The sequence below is a fragment of the Drosophila bipectinata genome, chromosome 2L, assembly GCF_030179905.1.
Source record: "Drosophila bipectinata strain 14024-0381.07 chromosome 2L, DbipHiC1v2, whole genome shotgun sequence".
NCBI lineage: Eukaryota > Metazoa > Arthropoda > Insecta > Diptera > Drosophilidae > Drosophila > Drosophila bipectinata.
The window spans coordinates 22,019,420-22,040,490 of NC_091736.1; the positions used below are offsets into that span (position 1 = coordinate 22,019,420).

General features: G+C 37.5%; 2 protein-coding genes across 2 annotated transcripts; both read left to right on the forward strand.

The window, feature by feature from the left end:
* The first annotated feature begins 1,982 nt into the window (after positions 1–1,982).
* On the forward strand, positions 1,983–7,006 carry Semp1 (Seminal metalloprotease-1). The gene is made up of 2 exons (XM_017243938.3): positions 1,983–2,207; positions 2,265–7,006. The coding sequence occupies exons 1-2, from the start codon at positions 2,006–2,008 to the stop codon at positions 2,816–2,818; spliced, it is 756 nt and encodes a 251-aa protein (XP_017099427.2). The 5' UTR covers positions 1,983–2,005; the 3' UTR covers positions 2,819–7,006.
* Positions 7,007–19,790: 12,784 nt separating this feature from the next.
* Positions 19,791–20,808, forward strand: LOC108127091 (seminal metalloprotease 1). Its single transcript, XM_017243929.3, has one exon. The coding sequence runs from the start codon at positions 19,847–19,849 to the stop codon at positions 20,627–20,629; it is 783 nt and encodes a 260-aa protein (XP_017099418.2). The 5' UTR covers positions 19,791–19,846; the 3' UTR covers positions 20,630–20,808.
* The last annotated feature ends 263 nt before the right edge of the window (positions 20,809–21,071 follow it).

Consider the following 21,071-nt stretch of genomic DNA (forward strand, 5'->3'; position numbering starts at 1 on the left):
TCATAGAGATAATTCAATTTATATGCTAATTATACCTAGTACTCGCTGAGTAAAAAAGTAGATTTTAATGTATGTAACATAGGGAAGAAAACATTTCCGACCACATAAATTATATATATTTTTGATCAGGATCAACAGCCGAGTGAAATACCCAGGTCCGTCTGTCCTCTGTCCGTCTGTCCGTCTGTCCGTGTGTCTGTCCGTATGAACGCGTAGATCTTAGAGACTATAAGATATAGAGATTTCTAGTCTGCTTCCTTACTGAATCAATAGTATGGAGGTAGGTTGGGTAGTAGGGGCTCTTGTTGTGGTTTTGCCCAAGCGCAAAAGTATGCAAGAAAAATTTGTTGCTGAGACTCTATACCGTTAATAATTACGCTATTTTTATTGCAAGTCCCAGTACGAATGCTGATGAAATCGCAGTTGCTTCTTATAATGGCTACAATAAAACGAAAGCTGAAGCGAATTGTTGACCAACTAGAGATGAAAATTCTTCTACTATTGAATATGATAGTTACTTTTTTAGTTAACCTTCTAATTAAAAAAAAAAACTAAAACAAAAGAAAATAAATAGTTCAAACGAAAATTTTTTTAAATTTGTGAGTAAATATGTAGTCTTTTAATAATCATAGAGATAATTCAATTTATATGCTAATTATACCTAGTACTCGCTGAGTAAAAAAGTAGATTTTAATGTATGTAACATAGGGAAGAAAACATTTCCGACCACATAAATTATATATATTTTTGATCAGGATCAACAGCCGAGTGAAATACCCAGGTCCGTCTGTCCTCTGTCCGTCTGTCCGTCTGTCCGTGTGTCTGTCCGTATGAACGCGTAGATCTTAGAGACTATAAGATATAGAGATTTCTAGTCTGCTTCCTTACTGAATCAATAGTATGGAGGTAGGTTGGGTAGTAGGGGCTCTTGTTGTGGTTTTGCCCAAGCGCAAAAGTATGCAAGAAAAATTTGTTGCTGAGACTCTATACCGTTAATGTTTAAACTTTAAAGGTTAGTTCAATTGTGGGTGGATGAGATGAATACCGAGTATAATATGGTCGGAAGATAGTTGTACGCTGAAATAAATTAAATTTTAAGTATCCAGGACTTATGTACGTCTTGAAATAAAGGAATATTCTCGGCCATGCCGTTGAAGCCATTTTTTAGCCCCAGTTGGGAATTTGTGTCTTTGGCATTGAAAAATAGAATTTTAAATTTAAATTATTTAAATGTTATTTTAAATAATTTTTTACCATATATTAAGAATATATTGAACTACAAATGCAAATTTTTGAGAGAAAAAAAAATATATAAATAAAGCTATATTAATACCCTTGCGTAGTGTATTATAATTTTGGTCAAAAGTGTGCAACGCAGTAAAGGAGACATCCCCGACCCTATAAAGTAAAATATATTCATATATTCTTGATCCGACCGAACAAATTGCATAACGGTTAGCCGACTATGTCTTAAAGCTGCCATATAACTGAACTGTCGGAAATGGTATTTGGTAAAAATACCAACTTTAGTATTTTTAAAGATAGGAGCTTGGGACTTTTTTTAGAATTTGTATTCCAAAAAAAAGTTGTTTCGATCATTATGATATTCTTATAAGGATCGGCCATATATATCAGATGTTTGCGATATATGCATATACGGTTTTAAGTTAGCTTCCCTTTCTTGCTCGTTATAAAATTTTATTTTAATTCTTTTAGTTACGGCAATATGAGAAAAACACGCTAGAAATTTGAAGAACGCGTTGTCGGTCGTTGAAACGCGTACCCTTTACTTTTTTTATACAAGGACATTTAAATATTTTTGTACCCACATATTCTACAAAAATTAAAGATAGGATTTATAGGAAAACACTTTTCTCACACACAGAAAATTTTTTTCAACTCAGCATGACTTTTGTAATTTAAAATTAAATGGGACGAATGAGTTAAATAGGTTATTTAAACTTATTTAAAATCCCTTAGCTTTAGTTTTAGATCGAGCCTTGAAATGAATAGATTGATGGTGGCTGTGCTTTGGATAACCGTAAAAGGCGGTCTTAACTATCCTTTTGAGGACCCTGAGCTTTCCCCGGACATGTTTCAGGGGGATATCGGAATTCCTCCTCTCAAGCAAAGAAATGGAATGAATACAGCCTTACATCTGTGGCCAAATCGCACGGTTTTCTTTGAGATCGAACCAAATAAATTTCGTAAGTACGTTGAAGACTAAAAACTAATAGCGTAATGCCAAAATACGGTCTCCAAAGGAGATGAGCACATGGCACTAATCCGCCAAGCCATGAACACGATCCAGGAAAAGTCATGTGTAATTTTTCGAAATGCAACTGAAGCAGAACGTAGCTCTTCACTTCTCATAACTTCACAAAACAAAGGATGCAGCACGCTGGTCTTGGGTTTCCGGAACTTCACGAATAAAATGAACCTTCAGCTCTTCGATCCTGGCAGAGGATGCTTCCGCATAGGCTCAATCATCCACGAGTTCCTTCATGTTTTAGGGTTTGAACACCAGCATGTGGCCCAGGACAGGGACCAATTTGTTCGCATCGCGTGGGAAAACATTAATCCAGAGTTCAAGATTAATTTCATAAATAACGACAAGATATCAAACTTTAGCAGCTTCGGGGAAACCTACGATTACGATAGTGTAATGCACTACATTCCCACCGCCTTCTCAAAAAACGGAATGCCAACCATTATTCCTTTGAAGGAAGTGGGACAACGAATGGGACAGAGACTTGGAATGAGTGAGATTGATGTTAGGAAGCTCAACAAAATGTACAAATGTCCTGGCTATGTTTAACGTTTATTACAGATCCTAAGTCTGTTTCAACATGTCTATGGTAGTTAACCATTCAATCCATACTTAAATCTTTTATTTTTCCCAATGAATATTGCTAATAATTTTTATACCCTTGGAGAGGTTATTATTATTTTGGTCAAAAGTGTGCAACTCAGTGAAGGAGACATATCCGAACCCTATAAAGTATATATATTCTTAATCGGGATCACCTCCTGAGTTAATATGAGGATGCCCGTCTGTCTGTTTCTACGCACACTAGCCTCTTAGTTTTTACCAAGCTTGGGCCTTTTTTTTTAACTTTGGTATTTTAATAAATTGGTTTAATTCGGAAATTCTAATAAAGATCGGATTACTATAGTCTTTAATTTCAATATATATGAGGTCTTAACTGCAATGATATATCAACTTCGGGCGAACCCGTTCTTTCCGTTCTTGTACGAGGTTTCTACAAAAAGTTTTTTCCCACTTGTGATAACTTTTTTTCCAATCCTCAAAGCATTTTAAAAAATAATTTTTGTGATCTTCTGCAGCTCCTCCTTCGATGCCATCTTTATCTCCTTAATCGTGGCGTAGCGGCTTCTTTTCATGGGCCTCTTTAGTTTCGGGAAAAAAAGTCTCAGTGGGCCAGGTCTGGGAATACGGTGGCTGCGGCATTATTGGAGTGTTTTTTCTGGCAAAAAATTCGCGCACAAGTAAAGATGTGTGAGCAGGGGCATTATCATGGTTCCAAAGCTTTCGCAAACGTGTTGTTCTTCGCAAACGTGTTGTTCTTCATGGTGTTGTTCTTTCGCAAACCCGGGCGTTTGTGGCGGATTGATTCTCGCAAATTACGCATTACTTGAATGAAAATATTTCTTATTGACCGAACTCGTAAGCCACCACGCCTCTGCAAACAAAGAACACGGTCAGCGAAACCTTCACATTCGACCGAACTAAGCTCACATCTTCTCGGCCCTCTCATAACATTTTAAACCACCGATAAACGTTTGCTTTTGTCTAAAGTATTTTTTTTGTCCGCATTCTTTAAGTAGTTTTTCACACAAAATGTGATAAAAATTCTTTGATCCATTTTTTGAAAAACGAAAATCGAAGAAAAGCTTAAACACGCCCACGCACAGCAGCTGTCAAAACTGTCTGGACATTCAAAATGCCCGAAATTGCCAACATAAGTGAGGGTCCAACATAACGTCACCAAAAGATCATAAATCGAACATACATAGCTCGTAAATTCAATATTCGCGATACTTTTTAAACCTCGTATACAATTTGATTTTAGGTTTATATATAAGAGAACCCACAAAACTTTTAATTTCGTTTTAAGCATTTAATGTGAGACACTAATTCATTATCAGTTCCCAAGTTCAGGCTTCATTCCTGGGAAAATTACTGGGACTCAAAAAATAAATTATGTCTAGTTAGGGTTTTTGCAGAAGCTAAGGTCATTATTTGACATTTGAAGTAGTAAAGTATTGCATAACGCGCCAAGATTAAACTATTAGCCAAGGTTCAAAGAAGAAGCATTGGTGTATTGCTGGTAAATAACAGTTTATTTTAAAATCTATTGTATTGTATTTTTGCAAATATGCATTTCCAGAAACAAATCAACCATAACCGAAAAATTGCATGTGAAAAATCATCGATTTATTTGAGTGTAATTATAAATAACTTCCAAAATGTTCATAATACAATAGTTTTTAGTTGTAGCTAATAGTTGGTTCGAATTTCTAATTGTTGTTTTATAGTTGGTTTATACCCTTGCAGAGGTGATAGGTATAGTATAGGTATTGGTGAAAAGTGTGCAACGCAGTGAAGGATTCATCTCCGACCCTAAAATGTATATGTATTCTTGATCAGGATCACCTCCTGAGTTGATAGAAGCATGTCCGCCTGTCCGTCTGTGCGTTTTCTGACGCGTCGGTCCGTCTGTGTGATTCTACGAAAACTAGTGTCTCACTTTTAATGCTATGGAATTGAAACTCTGCACAGATTGTTTGGTGATTGAGATTTTTCATTGAGATGACCTTAGTCGGCACCAAAATACAAAGACGAATTAATTTATTTGAACATTATAAGAATGTTTATTCTGCATGCAGATGTAGTTGGATGATTGGATGATATACCAGCTTATGGTGCATGCAGGGATTTAATGTAATGTACAAAGAGTGCGGCCCGACTAGACTTTGCCAAGCTAAAGCTATCGATAAGTCCATAAAATAAAGTCCAATAAAGTATACACATATATTCTTAATCAGGATGATCTCCTGGGTAAGGGTATAAAGATAGAGGGTTCTACTTTGTTCAGATCCTTTTTTTTTTTGCCAATTGATCCAACCTACCAAATTTCATCAGAATCGGTCGACTATATCCTATAGCTGCTTCCCTACAAAACGCTATAAGGATTATTTGTCCTCTCCGAAAATATCCAACTGTCTGCAATTGGGGAAAGCTGTTTTAGGTCTCCAAAAGAATATAAATGATTTTCCACAAAAACTTAAGTCTGGGCTTCGGAATATTTTAAAAAGCCGTTGGTCCTGAAAGAGAAATCACTGAATGTAGAGTCAGTCCTCCAATTCCAAAAGCATCTTTTCCAGTTGGATCCCATAAAAAACCTTTGCTGAAACCGTATCACCAGGAAGCTTATTTGCTTGCCAAGTCACAGACTGATAGATGATAGGTAGAAATCAGTGTGTTTTTTCTTACCAAGGCACAAACATATTCGTAAAAAATATTTTTACATACAACATTTTGCCACACATGTGCAAAGTTGTCTTTGTTTGTAGTTGATAGACCGAGTAAGCGAGCAGAGGTTATAATTGGAAACTAACGGGGGAAGTCTAATAAATTAAAGTTCGCCGTTTTCTTCAAGGTTGTTTATCGCATTGTCATCCTGCAGAATATTTTGGTTCCTTTCCATATTTGTTACTGCTAAACCTCGTCTAAAAATTAGTAGGCAAGTTCTTTCGCATTAGGAGCATTATCTCCCCTCGGATGTAGAAGTTGCCGCAGTTGCTGAAGGAAACCATCTTAGAATCAGGAAATGGCTACGTTTCTTAACGCAACCAGCAACTTTGATCAGCAACTTCATCCTCGTCATCTACCTTAACATTATTTGCTTCATCGTAGTCTTCATGATTAGAGGCATATCGCGGTTTCCGCTTGACAAATCTGTACCAAGCTGCGAAATCTACTAAACAAATTCTTTCCAACTGCTCACGCCTTTGCACATATCGGTCAAGAATATTACGCTCAAAAACATCGACTGAATTGTTTGAAAGTCGCTCTAATTCTTCATTTGAGCGAGCCAATCTAACTCGTTTGTCTGGATGACAAGTGTTTAAAAAAATAGTCAGATCCAAGCAGACTCAAAATATTGTAAGCTGCTTCTTGCGCCGATATTTATGTAGCGTTAATAAACTTATCCCTTAGGTGCTGTAATTTCCTTTTAATAGAAATATTCCCATGGCTTATTTCTACCATGGCTTCATGGAGCAATTCATGCGATACACCTCTTGATGATTTGTTTATGTAGTTAATAACATAACTACAACAGGCGTAAACATCTAGGACAAATTGAATATCCATATGCGTATGCCTAGAATATCTCTATTATAGTCGGTCGGAGAATTGTCTGCGAAGAAAAATTTGTTGCTTGTTAAAGCTGGAACGTAAGGGTTGTTTATAGGCTAAAAGGGGTTTAAATTATAAGGGTTAAGGTGGGACAGAAAATTATCAAAATTGTTAAATAATGTAAAATTGTTAAGTTAAAATATCCTTATTTTCTTATGTTTGGAGAAGCACTTTTTTTTTAAGAAGCACTGTGCTTATCGCGCTGATACTAAATGACTTATTGTACTTGTTTAGTATCATCCCCATTTGCAGTAATAAACCTATCAATAAAGTTTATTACTTGCTCGGTGTTTTCAGAGTCTTCGGGCTTAATAGCACCAGCAAGCCAATACATGCTGTGAGAATGCGAAGATCCTCTGGAATTCGGTTCTCCAATAAAAATGAGAAGGATTGAATTCCCCAAAAACATCGGTTTTGAACAATTTAATTATTTATTAATTGTCGCACTACAACTTAAACTAAGCTTAAAAAAAAAAAAAAATTAATTGTCGCAAGCTATAATCAAAGTATATCCGAGCCTTTTCGAAGCTGGAAAGAGTTGCCGTTTCGTCCTCGCTTATAGCCCTTATTTTCAATAGATGAGAGGTGATAACTAAAACTTTATTTCACTTACTGTCAGCAGCGGAATGAGTTATGATTAACGTTGGCAACAAAAATTGTCGACTCATAGCTATAACATATTTTCAATGAGCTGGTGCAGGCCGTAAGCCTTTTAGGATGTGGGAGCTACCAGGTGGACTGGTTGCACAAGTCAGTCGACTAATGACTCAGCCGGCAGATTACCAGCGGTAAGAAAGGCAGAGTGATGGGAGTTTTCCAAGAGAGACGGCACGATGTCAAGTCTGGCTAAACATTTGCGGAAGGACTGGAAAATTTTCTTGAAAATAAAAGGCGTTGCCAACGTATAGGAGAAGAAATTTAGCGGAGATAGCCAGGATGTATAATCCACTTACCTGCGAACGGAACTATGCTCCTCCACAGCAAATACAAATAGCCGTTGGGCCATTCTTTATGTTCCTGTGATACAGATCCCTCGCTGTTGTAGTGTTTCTCGGCGTTGTGATGTGTTTATCCGTTGCTCCTGTGATCTTGCGATGGGATTTCTCCTGGTTGCTCTCCTGTTATCGGCGTTCTTTTCCGTTCTCGCCGCCTGTCTTCCGTATTCCTTCGTCGCTCTCGGTGCTCTCCAATGTTCCTTTCCTGTTTCCTTGCACGTTCCTCTGGGTCCTCTTGACGAATAGCACGCGCTGCGACGTCCCGAACCCGTTTAGGATTTCGGTACTCCGGAATAGTCCTTCGAATAGAGTTCGCAGAAGTAGTTCGAAACTGCTCTCGTCGTCCCTCCTCGGGGTCCTCTCGACGGATCGCGGGCAGTGCTGCCTGCAATTTCGTTGCTATTTCTGGCAACTTTTTTAAAAGTTTTCAATTTTTTTTTTAATTTTCTATTAGCTACAAATCAAGCAATTTTTATTTGTTTTCTTAGAAACATTAGAAATTAGATTATTTTCTTTAAAATATTCATTATTTTGCATCAACAGAGCAATTTTAGATTAATAAAATTGACAAAGATATCGAATTTGGTACTTAACTTAGTGAAGTATGGTATAAATTTGAGAACGTTTGGTCATCCTTACATTTTTTTCGGGTATAAAACTATCTTTAATAAAGATGCCAAATGTTTATAAAAGAAATTCCCTTGATGATCGACTGCAGGGCACTACATTTAAAGAGTGCATTCGCATGGATTCCTCAGATCCACAGAGTGCCTATTGTAAATGCAGAGTAGGCGCCAAGTTTTTTGATACGCCACCACGCTCAAAAAAACATGTGGGTGCGATTGTCGCAAACATTAGACGCCATTTTGTATATATTATATATTGTATATATTATATATTGTATATAGTAACATATCAACAAAATTTCTTTAAGTGTATATCAGTAAATTTTGTAAACCGAAGCTGAAGCCTTTTGTATTGAAATTCGTAACACAGCTGCAAATAGCCTCATTCCAATTTTTGTAAAAACATAAATATTTAATTATTTCAATTCGGCTGAAAACAGCCTCATTTCAGATTTCCAATTTCTAAGAGTCACTTCAGATTGAAAACCAAAACAATATTTGGGTAAACCGAAATCCCGACTCAAATCTTTCTCACTCCTTTTAAGTGAATTAAAACTAAACAGATCAAAACATTCTAAAATGGGAACCCACTTCACATTTTCTTGTCACCTCGATTAATTGAGACCCAAAGCCTTCCATGTCAACTGACACCTCAAGTAAAAGGTTCCGACTCAATCTATTCTCTCAGAGAGCCTCTCTTTCGAGCTTTGATCTACAAAAAGCTTCAGCAAGGGTAGCTATAAAAAGGACCTAGAGCCCTAAAGATAAGTTAGTTCTAAAATTCTAACATCCTAAGCAGTTGTTCTGAAATTTTAAGCAATTTGAAAGAATCACACTGTATTAAAACCGGAACTCAAATAAAAATATATTTTTTGTAATCTAATTTGGAAAAAGAAATATATATTATATATATATACTATATAAGGTAAGTTTTATATAAAATAAATTTAATAGAAAGGCCAATTGCACAAAATGAACTGCATTATTTTTCACAGGTATGGAAAACGCAGACACGAAAAATGCTGTCGTAATTACATTCTTCCTTAGAAATATTTGATTAGAAATTCCTGGGAATGAAAAGTATTTGGAAACCGATGAAGCTGATTACCTTGACAGCATTTAAAGTATTTTTTAATGTTAATATAATCTATATATATAAAAGAACAACGTGTTTTATGTTACAACACTTATAAATCAAGAACGGAAGAACAGATTTGAGTGAAAATTGGTAGGGAGGTAGCTTAGAGCCAGGAGAAGGACATAGGATACTTTTTGTCCCGTTCGACAGCGTTCCTCCCTGGCCCATACTTTTTTATTTAGGCAGACAGCTAAGAAGAAAATGTCAAATGTCAAAATGTCAGTTACAAACGAAGTCAAATTCATAGTCAGGCTCTCAAATTTAACAACGAACCAAAAAGATTGTGTTGCGCTTCCGGGAAAGTGAAATTGCCTCAACTTGAAGCACCACTAGAGCCTCTGCACTCTCTATTGATATTTGTAAGAAATCAATATTAAAACTATTTCTATTAAATAAATAATTAACAAGTGGATTGAAGTGAAGTGAAGTTTAATTAATAATGCCGCGACCAAGACGATCGAATCTTTCCCGACAAAGCCGTAATGCAAGAAGAATACAAAATACTGCATATGAAAGGACTGAAGAAGAACGAGAAATTGCACGTGAACAGAGCCGCAATAGTAAGGCTCGACTTCGTGCTTCTCAAATAGATTTTAATTTGCGACGAAAAATTTTAGCTGATTTGAATCGAGCTGCGTTTATACGATTGCAGCAATGATTACAGCTTGCATCCTAGCGTTTGCATTGGGCAAATGGACGTTGTTTGCGAGTATTGTGGTGCATTAAAGTTTTCCGGAGAAACGCCTGGATTATGCTGCGTTAATGATAAAGTGAAGTTGCCAGTAATTCCAAGATCTGCGGCTGCCGACGAAATAAACGCTTGCCTCAAATCGTCAAATCTATGGCGCTATGTGAAGAAACTGCAGCTGATAACAAACATGAGAGTTACATTGCTTAATGATACATCTGCTGAAGATTTCTCGGAGCAATTGCTGACTATCGGTAATGGTCAAGTACCTGTCGATGAATCGAGCGGATTATTATCATTTCCAAATAATTTTTGTAATTTTGTCTCATCAAAAGACGAACTTATCAACAATGTATTTCCAAATATTATTTCTAACTACAAAAATAATGAATGGTTGAGTGAGCGAGCAATTTTAGCGGCTAAGAATAAATATGTAGATGACCTGAACTACATAATTCAAAATAAGATCATTGGAACAATGCATTCATTCAAATCTATTGACTGCGTCACAAATGAAGATGAAGCCACCAACTATCCAATTGAATTTTTAAACTCTTTGGACGTGCCTGGCTTACCACCGCACAATTTACGCCTAAAGGTTGGCTCCGTAGTAATCATGCTTCGAAACATAAACCAACCAAAACTGTGCAACGGTACGCGTTTGGTGGTTAGTAAATTGATGAACAATGTAATTTACGCTACGATAATGATAGGAAAATTCAAAGGTGAGGAAGTTCTAATTCCGAGGATCCCGATGATCCCAACCGATATGCCGTTTGAATTTAAAAGACTTCAATTTCCGATACGTCTTGCATTTGCCATGACAATCAACAAATCACAAGCCCAATCCTTAAAAGTTTGTGGTTTAAATCTAGAACATTCATGTTTTTCCCATGGTCAATTATACGTGGCATGTTCACGGGTCGGAAGACCATCTGCGTTGTTTGTTTTTGCGCCTGATAATAAACAAAAAAATGTCGTGTATCACAAGGTGCTTGAGTGAAGAGCAACCTATATACTAAAATACAGAAATAATAATGAATGATTAAGGAGGAGAAACAAAGAATATTGTATACCCACAAGTATTACAGAATTTAATTAATTTGAAAATTATTCTTTTTTGTTTGACTTATTTTTTATGCGTGCAACAACAATATGCCACAGCGAAACGTGGCAGGGTTCTGCTAGTAGTATAATATAGTATTTAAGTAAGGTTATGTTAATTGAAATGTTCATTTCCTTTCATATTGAAATACAGAATTATAGAAATTATAGAATATAGAATTTTTTTTGGGAATTTTTGCTCTAGAGATTCTGGATTCTGGCAGCACTGATCGCGGGGGCATACATGACGCGAATCCGTTCAGGAATTCGAAACTCCGGAATAGCCCTCCGAGTAGAGTTTTCAACAGTGTTTCGCAACCGCTCTTGTCTTCGCTCCTTTAGAGTCCTGTCGACGGGTTGGGCGTGCCTCCATATCCCGAGTTCGCTCTGAGACACGATAGTCCAGGTCCTGTCCGCGATTCGAATGTCTTGCAGCATCCTGAATACGCTCTTCAGAACGGATTTCTGGGTAAGTCCTCCGAGACGCATGCTCAGCAGTGTTTCGCAACTGCTCTTGTTTATTTTCAAATATTCCTTGAAAACATTTTTTAGCTTGCTATTAACGTGTTTTTTATTTTTATCACGTGTAAAAAATACTTTTGCACACTTTAAATTTTACCAAACCTTAAAGTTTGAACTTTAAAAAATACTTCTGCTCCATTTAAATTTTTTCACTTGTAAAAATACTTTTCACAAACTGATATTCTCTCAAATTATTTTTTTTATTGACTGGTCTACATTTTATAGGATTTCTGAATATATATGTATTATGTTATATCCCATATAAAAAAGAATGATCCCTATTTTTTCAGATACGACCATTCAAAAGAAGGTATTACTTCATATTGTACAGTTACAAAACCACTCTATAAATTTCACTCATACCTGGTCCTTTAAGGGCAATTCAGGTCCTTTGCACAATTCTTGCCTTGCACGTGTTAATTGAAGAAATCAACGTTTTGCCAAATTTTTATACCCTTGCAGAGGGTATTATAATTTTGGTCAAAAGTGTGCAACGCAGTGAAGGAGACATCTCCGACCCTATAAAGTATATAAATTCTTGATCAGGATCACCTCCTGAGTTGATATGAGCATGTCCGTTTGTCCGTCTGTCTGTCTGTTTCTACGCAAACTAGTCTCTCAGTTTTAAAGCTATCGTCTTGAAACTTTGCACACACCCTTCTTTCCTTTGCACGCAGTATATAAGTCGGAACGCCCCGGATCGGCCGACTATATCCTATAGCTGCCATATAACTGATTGATCGGAAATGGTATAACTTTGGTGTTTTTAAAGTTAGAGAGTTCAAATTTTAGGTGAGAGCTATTTTTGGCAAAATAATATGACATGCTAAATTTCGTAAGGATCGGCCGGCTATATCCTATAGCTGCCATATAACTGAATGATCGGAAATGACCCAACTTTGACCCAACTCGTGTCTTTGAAGATAGAAAGCTGGAACTTGGTACAGATTATAAATTTGGTCAGTTGATCCGACCTACCAAATTTCATTAGGATCGGCCTATAGCTGCCATATAACTGAACGATCGGAATTGGTACTTGGTAGAAATATAACTGCATATACCCTTGCAGTTAAAACCGGATATATATCGCAAACATCGGATATAGTTGGCCGATCCTTATGGGAATAGGAATATATAATCCAATTTATTACAATACAAAATCTAAAAAAAGTCCCCAACTTCTATCTTCAAAAATACGAAAGTTGATATTTCTACCAAATACCATTTCCGATCGTTCAGTTATATGGCAGCTATGGGATATAGTCGGCCGATCCTAATGAAATTTGATAGGTTGGATCAATTGACCAAAAATAGAATCTGTATTAAATTCCAGCTTTCTATCTTCAAAAACACGAAAGTTGGGTCATTTCCGATCGTTCAGTTATATGGCAGCTACAGGATATAGTCGGCCGATCCTTAGGAAATTTGCCATGACGTAATGTTTTGCCAAAAATAGCTCTCATGTCAAATTTGAACTCTCTAACTCTAAAAACACCAAAGTTATACCATTTCCGATCAATCAGTTATATGGCAGCTATAGGATATAGTCGGCCGATCCAGGCCGTTCCGACTTATATACTGCGTGCAAAGGAAAGAAGGGTGTGTGCAAAGTTTCAAGAAGATAGCTTTAAAACTGAGAGACTAGTTCGCGTAGAAACAGACAGACGGACAGACAGACGGACAGACGGACATGCTTATATCAACTCAGGAGGTGATCCTGATCAAGAATATATATACTTTATAGGGTCGGAGATGTCTCCTTCACTGCGTTGCACACTTTTGGACAAAATTATAATACCCTCTGCAAGGTTATAACAAGAAAGCAAAGCTAACTTCGGGCGGAGCCGAAGTTGATATACCCTTGCAGCTAAAACCGGATATATATCGCAAACATCGGATATAGTTGGCCGATCCTTATGATTACATCATAATAAAACCAATTAATTACAATAAAAACAAGAAAGGAAAGCTAACTTCGGGCGGAGCCGAAGTTGATATACCCTTGCAGTTAAAACCGGAATATAGAATAGAATCTGTACCAAGTTCCAGCTTTCTATCTTCAAAAACACGAAAGTTGGGTCATTTCCGATCGTTCAGTTATTTTTTTTTTTTTTTTTTTCGCGGTCTTTCAGAATTTGGAAATGGCTTGTGCATCAAAAAGAGCATCAGCTAGCATTCCTGTATTCATCATAAAGCTTAGAGGCCCAGACGACCGAGGGGCGCTCAAGAAACGATTTGTTAGAGTATATTAAGTACCTCAGTAAAATTGATATTTGTGCATCATATTTTTTTGGTTTATTCTTTAACTTTTACTTGGCGCATTTTTTATCAATATTTTTTTTCAATAGGCAGTTGGTATTGAATTTTGATAAACATGATTTTTATTAAATTATAAAATGTTTAATACATAAAAAATTTAATTGAAAAAATTGTTCAAAGAAAGTTGATATTTGTGCAAAATTGAAAAAAACGCAAATTATTAAGGAACTAGGTAACAAAATGACTTAAAATTATTATTTTAATATGGTATTGAATCTCCGTTTTCTTGGTTGACCAATTCTAAACGTCGGGGCATCGAGTTGACCAAGTTTTGGAGCGTGTTTGTGTCGATGGTATCCCATTCTTTCACAATGGCTTCCTTCAAGCTCTTCAACGACTCAAACTGTCTTCCACCCTTGTAAACTTTCGCTGATAGGATGCCCCAAAGGTTCTCAATTGGGTTTAAATCCGGACTTATTGCTGGCCACTGCAATAAGGGTATATTTTTCGATTCCAGGAACGACATCGTATACCTCGCAACGTGTATAGGAGCGTTATCCTGTTGAAATATCCAGTCCTCGCCATGCAACTCATCTGCAAATGGTATAAGTTCACTTTCTAGGAGATCCGTATACATTTGCGCATTTATCCGTCCAGGTACAAAGCATATAGGAGACTTTCGGCCCAAACCATAAGTGAGCCACCACCGTGGTTTCGTTTATGGCAAGTCTGTCTTGGATGCCTAGGATCCCTCCAATACTTTTGGTTACCGTCTGGGCCGTCCAAATTAAACTTTTTCTCATCGCTAAAAATCACTTTTTCAAATTCATTTTCCCAAAATTTGTACTTTTCGTAAAATGCAAGCCTGGCCATCTTATGTCTTCGTAAGAGCTTTGGTTTGTGCACCTTTGCATCATACTGCAAGTTCAAATATTTTTTGCAAATCTGTTGCACTCTTTGTCTGCTTATTGGCAATTGCAATTCCGCTTTTATTTGTGCACAACTCATTGTCTTAGCTGTTGCCAAGGCTCGAATGTGCCGTTTAGTGCGCGCGTCTATTTTCGAAACGGCTCCCTTGCGGTTCGTTTGCGCATATTTCTCTGGGTTTTTCAAATAATTTCCAATTGTATTGCGATGCCTATTAATTCTTTTGGCAATTTCGCCAAGTTTAACGCCACACTCAGCCATTGTTTTAATTTGAGTCTTCTCTTTTTCACTTAATTCGAGTGCACGCGGCATTTTTAATTAATTATGTTAGAAATCTCGCGAAAAAGATCAAAAATGGCAACAATATAAACTTTTTACATTAAGAAATTAACAATTTCTTAAATTAAACCACTTTTTGCTGGACGTCAGTTGACGTGTCGAGCTCAAAATCTAAATGCGCAACTTTGCACAAATATCAACTTTCTACTAAACGCATGACTTTGTCTTCTTCTAAATCCTATCGGGACCATAGATTCAAAGCAGATAAGAAATAAATGCATAGAAACGCATGTCAAAGCATACGAGAAAAACTTTGTATACTCGAAATATTAACACAGTTATTTGAATAGCCGTTACATCAAAAATAAGTTTTGCACAAATATCAATTTTACTGAGGTATATTAAGTTATTTGTTAATTATTAAGCTAAGAGGAGTTAGTAAGGAAATTTAAAATTCTATATTTTAAATTAGAGGGACAGGAAAGAGATGTAATAGAGTAGAGACCATTGTAGTTCGAACATAGTACCCTAAAAGGGTCATGCAGTGCATATGTCGAACTACAACGGCTAAGGAACAGAGGACTAAAGTTTCGAGTCCTTCTATTAGGAATGTTGAAATTTAAGCGTGTTAGTAAATGCTGGCTATCTACATCCCCGTTGATAAGGTTATGCAGAAAAACTACACCGAGCATTGTCCTACGATTTGTTAAGCTAGGTAAGTTAATAAGTAAAAGTCTGCTACTGTAGGATGGAAGCTGAAGATTTGCATCCCAGTATAGACCTCTAAGTGCAAATATTAAAAAGTTCTTTTGTACGGATTCTATGCGGTCCTTATGTACTCCATATTGGGGACTCCAGACACATGAACCGTACTCTAGTATCGGACGGACCAAAGAAATGAATAAAGTTTTGGTTATATAGGGGTCATTAAATTCTTTTGACCACCTTTTAATAAAACCAAGGACTCCTTTAGCCTTATTAACCATTAAGGAAATATGGTCGGCAAATTTAAGTTTTATGTCTAATAGGATGCCGAGATCATTAACCTGGGTTAATTTTTCTAAGGCAATCCCATTAATGGAATACGTAGCTTGCAGAGGGCAAGAACGATAAAAAGACATATGCTTGCATTTTGATCCATTAAGTATTAGATCATTAGCCAAACACCATTTTTGAAAGTTATCAAGGTCAGACTGAAGACTGCATTGGGCAGAGATGAATTTATACTGAAGACAAAGCTTTACATCATCTGCTTACATAAGAACTAGAGAGTTCGTTAAAGCAGGGGGCAAGTCGTTTATAAAAAGCGTAAATAATAACGGGCCAAGATGACTTCCTTGAGGGACGCCGGATGTAGCACGGACCAGACGGGACTGTATGTTTTTAAATAAGACTCTTTGTGTCCTTCCATCTAGGTAGCTGGAGATCCACGTTAAGAGGTCTTTAGGAAAACCCAGCATATTCAGTTTACTCAACAAAAGTGAGTGATTAACTGAATCAAATGCTTTGCTGAAGTCTGTGTAAATTACATCGGTTTGATATCCCTTACAAAAGCCGTCTATGACAAAGGATGTCAACTCCAATAAGTTTGTGGTGGTGGAGCGACGCTTAATAAAGCCATGCTGACAAGGAGTGATGATCGAAGAGCAAAGGTGTTGCAAATGAGGGGTAATTAATTTTTCAAATAACTTTGGAATTGCCGACAACTTAGAGATGCCTCTGTAGTTGGCAGCCTCGGACTTTATCCCCTTTTTATGTAGGGGAATTATAAATGATTCCTTCCACTTAAGGGGAAAAATCGAGGCTTCCAAAGATAAGTTGGAAAGTCTTAGAAGAGGTTTGCACAGAGCCCTGGCGCAGTATTTTAGCACACAGCCTGGTACTCCGTCGGGGCCTGGCGAATAAATGGGTTTTACCCTTAAAAGACCAGATAATAAGTTGTTCTCAGAAAAAGACGGACAGAAAATAAGATTTGCTGCTTGAATGTTATATGCATAAGGCTGATCAGTTAATTTAGGAGGAGAATAAGTTGTTTGAAAAAATTCTGCGAATAGATCGGCAATGGCCTGATCCGAAGTCGCAGAGGAATTTTCAAACATAAGCAGAGGTGAAAAAGATACGTGTTTACGCTTAGTGTTTACAAAATTATAAAACTGCTTTGGATCCTGAATAAATTGAATCCGGCAGCGGTCAATATAATTCCTATAACATTCAGCGTTATGCACGGTAAAATTCGACCGAGCTAGTAGGTATCTTGAGAAATCAACACTACTGCAGGTTTTTTTATATTTAAGTAAAAGCTTATTTTTTTTATTTTTTAGGTTAGTGAGGGACCTTGTATACCAAGGAGGATTTGTTGAAGCGGACGGATGTTTCCAAGGCACACATGAGTCAAATAATGTATTTAAAGTAAAATAAAATTTTTCTAAAGTGAGATTAAGATCAGTGCATGCCAGAATATCAGACCAGTCAAATGTATCGATAAGGCTATTAAGTTTTTGAAAATCAGCTTTACGGAAACAGCGAATCTTATTTACCACGCTCGGAGACATCTGATCGATACCAGGAGTGGTTTCGATTGAGACCTCCAGCGTGGGGTGATATGGATCCTCTGGGGCTGAAAGTATAATTTTGTCCAAAAGTGTGCAACGCAGTGAAGGAGACATCTCCGACCCTATATAGTATATATATTCTTGATCAGGATCACCTCCTGAGTTGATATGAGCATGTCCGTCTGTCCGTCTGTCCGTCTGTCCGTCTGTCTGTTTCTACGCGAACTAGTCTCTCAGTTTTAAAGCTATCGTCTTAAAACTTTGCACACACTCTTCTTTCCTTTGCACGCAGTATATAAGTCGGAACGGCCGGGATCGGCCGACTATATCCTATAGCTGCCATATAACTGAACGATCGGAAATGACCCAACTTTCGTGTTTTTGAAGATAGAACCTGGAACTTGGTACAGATTCTATTTTTGGTCAGTTAATCCGACCTACAAAATTTCATTAGGATCGGCCGACTATATCCTATAGCTGCCATATAACTGAACGATCGGAAATGACCCAACTTTCGTGTTTTTGATGATAGACAGCTGGCACTTGGTACACATTCTATTTTTGGTCAGTTAATCCGATCTACCAAATTTCATAAAGATCGGTTGACTATATCTTATAGCTGACATAAACCTGAACGATCGGAAATGGTATTTGGTAGAAATATCAACTTTCGTATTTTTGAAGATAGAAGCTTGCGACTTTTTTTTAGATTTTGTATTGTAATTAATTGGTTTTATTATGATGTTTGCGATATATATCCGGTTTTAGCTGCAAGGGTATATCAACTTCGGCTCCGCCCGAAGTTAGCTTTGCTTTCTTGTTACTTATTAAATTTGTAGGAATTGTGTTTATTTAAATGTTTTTTTATGGCGAATAGATTGATATAATAGAACAGTAGAATGATCTTAAGTTTTGCTTCTTGCGTCTTGCTTTTTTATTCTTTTACGGCCAAGTGACGCTTTTTGCTTGTTGCCACTTGTAGTTTGCCGCAGTTTTTGCTGCCCAACGGATTTAATACATATATGTACATATGTCCCACATATAAATATGTCCTAATGTAAGTTAGCAACCAAACACATCAATTTATTTGGTCCTTGGTTCGCATAGTATGCAAAGGCATGATTAAAATTAACTGTGGAAAAGTCATTCGTTAGTGACCTGTCCGATCGCAACTCAAAAATATTCAAATATATACAAACAAAACAAGAAATAACGAGTTTCCCGACTTTATTAGACCCGGTATTCATCTCTTCCACCCCCACTTTAACTAACGTTTAAAGTTTAAATTTTGATAGTATGGATTGTAAGAAACAAATTTTTGTTGCAACATTTTGACACAAACTTGATCTTTGGATACCATACGAGTCCAAGTTTCAAATCGGAAAATTCTGTCTTTTATTTTCTGTACTGGCGCTACAGAATTTCGCGATTTGTGGGGGCATTAGGAGGCGTGGCACTTTTGACCAAAGTTATAATACCCTCATGTGGTTCGTTAATGACTACTTGTCATAGGAGAGTCATTCTTTTAGTAGGGAACAGTCCGTTAGCTTTAGCTCATACCGCATACCGGTAATAAAGCATACCGAGTCGGAAATGAGCCTAATCAAGTATGTGTGTATTTTAGCTTTTTATGTTATGCAGAAACACCCGGCTGTACTTCTTGACATGTTCAATCTTATTTTTTCTAGAATTCTATAAAGGCTGCTTTTCAAGCCTAAGAGACTGTTGTTCAATGCCTCAGGGTAAAAGTCTTTCTATTTTCACACTATACTCTTTTTTCGGCTAAGCTAAGAGGTGATAAGAAGACGATCAAACACCTGAAAGACCGCAGAATAGAACTTGTGTTCGGGAAAGCTATTACGCTTGTTGAGGCTGTCGGGCCAAGCCATCGGGAATTACTCATGGCCCACATTTTAATTATATATAATTTTTTTTTCGTATTTTGGTAACCACTTGAGAATTCAATCACTGTGCCACTTGAGTTTCAGTTCTCTTCACAATACGCTATCATTCACAATGAATTTCGGCAATCCCAAAATACCTCTAATTTATGACGTATGCCCGACACATGTATTGGCAAATTACATGACTAATGAACGATTTTTGAAGAACATTGGACAGGTGACTGTAAACCTTGATTTGATTAGGTGTTTCGTCTGTCATTACCTATATGCGAAATAAATTTGCCGAGCTTGTATCTAATCTAAGCGGCACGCCACCTCCCGCCCTCTTATTTTTAGATTTTATATATTTAAGTGCCAGTGCTTCTTGCCTGGCCTATTAGTTTTGTGTGGACAATACAACTGGCAAGATGTCAAAAGTGGAAATAGTGATTCTTCTACTGTTGCACGCCCTAATTAGCGAGGGTAAGCCCTTGCCCGCAGGTGTCTACGACCCAGAAGAGGCTGGTGGATTTGTAGAAGGCGACATGATGTTGACGACGGAGCAGAAAAATACTCTTTCTTTTGGCCCCAAGGCTAGGAATGGGCTTATAAATACAGAGAAGCGGTGGCCTCAGAATGTAGTGGTCTATAGAATATCCAACGACTTTGATAACTTGCACAAAAAGGCCATCGAAACTGCCATTGAAACGTTGGAGCGAAACACCTGTATAATATTCCGAGAGGCCACGGACGACGACGCCGCGTATCTCACGGTAACTGCAAATACTGGAGGTTGTTACACTGCAGTTGGTTATCGTGGAGAGCCGCAGGAAATGAACCTGGAAATATATCCTGTGGGAGAAGGATGCTTCAGGCCCGGAACCATCCTGCACGAATTCATGCACGCCCTGGGATTCTACCATCAGCAAAGCTCCGCCATACGGGACGGATTCGTCAACGTGGTCTACGAAAACATAGTGCCAGGCAAGGAGTTCAACTTTGAAAAGTATTCAGACTCAGTAGTGACAGACTTCGATCTGGGGTACGACTACGACAGCTGCCTACACTACAGGCCGGGCGCATTCTCTATAAACGGCGAGGACACCATAGTTCCTTTGGACTCAAGCGCGCAAATTGGACAACGTTTGGGTCTCAGTTCCAAGGACATAGACAAGATCAACATCATGTACAAGTGCCCGATTTTGGTGTGATTTGAGAAATATGGGTTTTCTGTACCTGTGATATGTTTAAACTAATTACATGTATAAATTATTTACCGACTGGAGCGATTAGATCAGTTTTTTAGATCCAAGCTGTCACTGTCGGAGGTGCATGTTCTATATATTTATAAAAGCGTAAATTAAAGCAACTTACTTCTTTATGACTCTTATGGTGTCGCGTCTCTGATAACTCTTATCTGCAGGGGAAAAAACCGTGGGGTAACATTAAGAACTTTCGATGAGGTCTCCCTGAAAATTCAGACCCAACAGCATTTTGTGCGTCTTGTAATTGCGGCCTGCTAATGCGATTTATGGCGAGACGCAGCTGCTTGGAGAGGAGGCATCTGGCTTGGAAATGCCCTGGCAAACTGGCACAAGCCCTATAGGCACCTAGACAATTCAGGACCCACAACCAGGCACTCAATTCTCGCAT